We start from the raw sequence: 4,700 nt of genomic DNA, 5'->3' as shown, positions 1-4,700 counted from the left end.
GATAACTAGCATTTCAATAGATGAATTTGATTCACCAATCTATGAATTTTGAAAAATATAATTTAGATATATATATCGCGAAACTCACATACATTAATCGAAGTTACCAATTGTGTCAAGTTCTAGAGAGAGAGAGAGAGATTTTGATTTCAACTTTGATGTTGTCAAACTTGGAGGCCATTTTCGATATGAAAAATAGGGAAGATAAACCTTGCGTGGGAAATGTCTGAAAGTTCGGTCTTTCTCATCATCCGCGTTTTCAAGCTCATCAAACCAATCTCCATTTACAAAGACCTCCACCTCTCCTTCGTTGTCCCTATTAGAGCTCTCTACTCCCACTCTCTCTAGCTCTCCAAATCCGCCTCCGCCGCTACAAGAGCGTCATAGATGACGACAACACCGAGATCCTCTAGATCTACTATATAGTTAAATATAGATCTTATTGAAAAGTATATAGATATATAGAGAGAGGGAGAGAGAAAATCTGGTTCTAGCACCAACACTACTATCGCTTCTATCACCGTTGAAGGGGGATAAAGTGTGTGGTGGCAAAGGAGTGAGTTGGTGCCATAGCTTCCTCAAATCCATCATCAAAACTCCGATGAGTCTATCGTCCGATACAGAAACCCTAGGCCGACAATGATGGTTTCGGAGAACGATGATCGAAGAGATGATATATATAGAGATGTATATGACAAGGATGGACCGATGGGGGCTGGCAGGGATGACCGCCAGCCCAAAATTCTTAAAAAACCCCCTAGATATAGTAATAAAATTACAAATTGTAATGACCCCAAAATGCATACCATGATTATATTAATTTAATTATGTGTTCAATTTTAATTGTGATATGTGCCATGTGTGATTCGAATGCTAATTATGTGTTTTGTAAGAGTTTTGAATCCATATCTATTCATCGTATGAAAATCTATTATGAATCCTACGAAAATTTGAAATTGAGGGCTGTAAAGGCAACAGAAACCGAAATTGATTACTTTGTTGTGATCAGCGTAATTTTTAGAGTTTATTGTGAAATTTATTCACTAGGCTTTAGCTCACTGTTTAATATATGTATGTAGGTGATCAAGCATCGAAACAAACTTAGCAGCGTCGACCCGAACCCTGTTTTTGTCAAGCCAACTATTGTGCCTCACTGCAAGGTTCCAAACTCTCATGTGTCAAGGCTTTTAGGTCAAGATTCAACTATCTATAAATGTGAACTAATGATATGAAGTTTTTGTTCTATGACTTTTGATAACGAGATTTAATTCCCTAATGCCTTGAACTTGATATAACGGTTTGTTTTGTTCATTTAAGTCCGCACAGCTCATTAGACGTTTTATTTTATTATTTATTGGCTTCCGCTGGCCCTATTTATTGTCAACTGTTAAGCAGGCCTTTGGTAATCATGGATTACTGGCCGATTATGACACTAAACCTATAGGAACGGGTTTGGGTCATGACACAAATATTTTTAAATTATATAGGTTCGCCACCCCAAAGTTTTTGCAAAAAAATTAAGAACCGCCACCCCTTAAATTTTGTACTTTAAAATTTAATTTTTTTTTGATAAATACTATAAATAATAATAATAATAATAATAATAATAATAATAATAATAATAATAATAATAATAATAGTAATTTATTTTTTAACTATGATTACTTTTTATTTTAAATTTAGTAATGTTAAAATAGTTGAAAATTTATTTGTTAATATGTTAAAGTCCTTTTTGTCTGATTAGGGCCCAAATTTTTTAGTTGTTTACTTATAACTAAAGAAAAAAAATAAATTAAAAATGATTACTCAAGAAGATACAAGTCTCAATCATATGTAGGCTGTAGTAGCCTACCTAGAGCAGTCATCACATATTCAAAACAAAGAAGTTTCTCTTCTCTCTCTTATTTCATGACTAGTGAACCCAAATCATCAAAACCAGTGGCCCAAAACACAATCTCGCTCTCGTGCGTCGCGAGTCTTTCAGCTTTCAAGATTGTGATTCCTCCGACAGTACTCCAATACTCTCTCTCTCTCTCTCTCTCTCTCTCTCTCTCTCTCTGAAGAAGAAGAAGAAGAAGAAGAAGAAGAAGAGTTAGGGTTTATTATTTGGGGAAAAAAGATTGGACTATGAACTTGGTAATGCTGGGAATGGAACCATTTGTGTAATTTTCAGTCAACTATTTATAATTTTTATTATATTTCTATTGACTCGTTGCATGTTATGTTAATTTTTTTATTGTTTACCCATTGAAAATGACATGTCTTTTATTAGATTAGATTGTATTGGTAGTGTGCTTCTTACCTAGTGAGTAACAAAAATTGTTTAATAATTTTCAAGTTCTTAAATCAAATTGAGATGAATGTTAGGTGAATTATGGTGAACAAAAAAATTGATTCTTTCTTTAAGAAAAGAGGCTCTCAAGATATAGAAGTTAATGCAACTACAAAACCTCCATTGATAATGTTGAAGCTTCAAACTCTGAACAACGTCCTTGTAAAGTGCCTAGAATAGAATCCAAAGAAGTTGATACATCTTCTTTGGTACGGGATCTAGGACTACGACCACAAATTTGGGATTATTTGATAATTCAACGTGATGAGATTCGACAAGCTTACATCAAATTTGGACCATACCAACCTAACAATCAACCTCTTGAAGAGAAGAATGGGCATCATTTTCTAGCTTCTTAGTACAAGTTATTTCCAGATTGGCTAGAATATTCTCCAACCAAACATTATTCCTTTTTGTCTTCCTTGCTATCTTTTTACAAAACCGAATGGAAGCACTACTTCTAGCGCTTTCATTTTTGATGGATTTTCTTCATGGAAGACAGTCAATAGTGGAAAGAATTGTGCTTTCTTAACTCATATGGGAAAGGGTCCTAATTCATCGCACAGAATTGATGTTAAATCTTGCCATGATTTAATATATCAATCACAATACGTTGAGAATATAGTTATGAAACAAACTTCTCAACAGTTGCAAAAAACCACTTGCGGTTGAAGACTACGATAGATGCTTTCAAATGGCTTACATTTCGAGCTTGTGCATTTAGAGGTCGTGATGAAAGTCGTGATTCTAAAAATCAAGGGAATGTTATTGAATTGATAAAGCTCTTGGAATCTTATAATGCGGATGTGGCAGATGTTGTGTTACATAAAGCTCCTCAAAATGCTTCATACTACTCGCATCGAATTCAAAAAGAGATTTTTAGTATTTTCTTTGACAAAATACAAAGATTCATTCGTGAGGAGATTGATGAAGGAAAAATTTGCATTATAGTGGATGGAGATCGAGATGAATCAAAGAGGGAGAAAATGGTCATTGTTCTAAGATTTGTTGATAAAGATGGTTTTATAAAGGAGCATTTTTTTGACATAGTTCATGTATCGGATACAACATCAGCAACTTTGAAAGAAGAAATATGTATTGTCCTATCTTGTCATAATCTCAGTGTACAAAATATTTGTGATCAAGGATATGATGGTGCTAGTAATATGCGTGGAGAATGGACTGGGTTGCAGGCCTTATTTCTTCATGACTGTCATTTTGCGTATTATGTTCATTGCTTTTCTCATCGACTCCAATTAGCATTGGTAGCGACAACAAGAGAGGTTATACCCATTGCCCAATTTTTTTCTTATTTGGCTCTCACATTTAATCTATGTGGCTCTTCTTGTAAAAGGATGATCAGTTGAAAGTTGCTCAAGCTAAAGAAATTGCAGCAAAACTTGCCATTGATAAAGTTGAAACTGGTAAAGGCAAAAATCAAGTTGGGACATTAAAAAGGGCTGGAGATACTCGACGGGGTTCTCACTTGGGATCTATTTCCAATTTGATAAATATGAATCGTTCAACTTGATTAGTCTTAAGTAATGCCATCAATGATGGAGCCACCTCTACTCAACGTGCAGATGCAGATGGAGTTTATGATAAGATTACATCTTTTGAGTTTGTGTTTATCTTACATCTTATGAGAGATATTAATGATGATATTTGCCAAGCTTCGCAACGTAAATCCCAAGATATATTGAATGCAATGCATCTACTGTCAACTACAAAAGAACTTGTTCAAAAATATAGAGAAGATGGATGGATTCCTTTGTTGGAGAATGTTCAACTATTTTGTGAAAAATATGACATAGATATTCCTAATATGAGTGCTCGTTACACATCTGATAAAGGTCGTGCTTGTCACCAAAGAGATCACATTACTATTGAGCATCATTTTCGGGTTGATATTTTTACAATTATATGTGATTCTCAATTGCAAGAATTGAACAACAGATTTAAAGAAGATGTGATGGAGTTTCTTATTCTTAGCTTTGCTTTAGATCCTAGGGATGACTACTGTTTATTAAAAATTGAAGACATATGCAAGCTTGCAAATAAATTTTATCCTAATGACTTTACAGAGCAAGAAATTCCATGCAAAATTGCGAGATTGACATCCTTAAACATCTTGAGTTTTAGCAACTATTGACAATTTCTGACTTGTGCCAAATGTTGGTAAAAACAAGGAAGCCAACAATTTATCCTCTTGTCGATAGATTAATTCGTCTTGTTCTAACTTTACCAGTTTTTATGGCAACAACATAATGTGCAATTTCGGCCATGAAAATTGTAAAGATTAGATTGCGCAATAGGATGAAGGATGATTTTCTTTTAAGCTACTTGTTAACATATGTTGAGAAAGACA

The 4,700-nt window shown here is 34.1% G+C and overlaps 1 protein-coding gene across 1 annotated transcript; it reads left to right on the top strand.

Moving 5' to 3' along the window:
* Window positions 1-642: 642 nt before the first annotated feature.
* On the top strand, window positions 643-4,484 carry LOC114273690 (uncharacterized). Its single transcript, XM_028215480.2, has 4 exons — window positions 643-766; window positions 2,981-3,597; window positions 3,687-3,756; window positions 3,868-4,484. Exons 1-4 carry the CDS (start codon window positions 643-645, stop codon window positions 4,482-4,484), a joined length of 1,428 nt encoding a protein of 475 aa, XP_028071281.2.
* The last annotated feature ends 216 nt before the right edge of the window (window positions 4,485-4,700 follow it).

Source organism: Camellia sinensis, chromosome 4 (assembly GCF_055761805.1).
Source record: "Camellia sinensis isolate YWXY chromosome 4, ASM5576180v1, whole genome shotgun sequence".
Taxonomy (NCBI): Eukaryota; Viridiplantae; Streptophyta; class Magnoliopsida; order Ericales; family Theaceae; genus Camellia; species Camellia sinensis.
The sequence above is the reverse complement of the archived record's forward strand: the minus strand, read 5'-3'. Positions and strand labels throughout refer to the sequence as shown.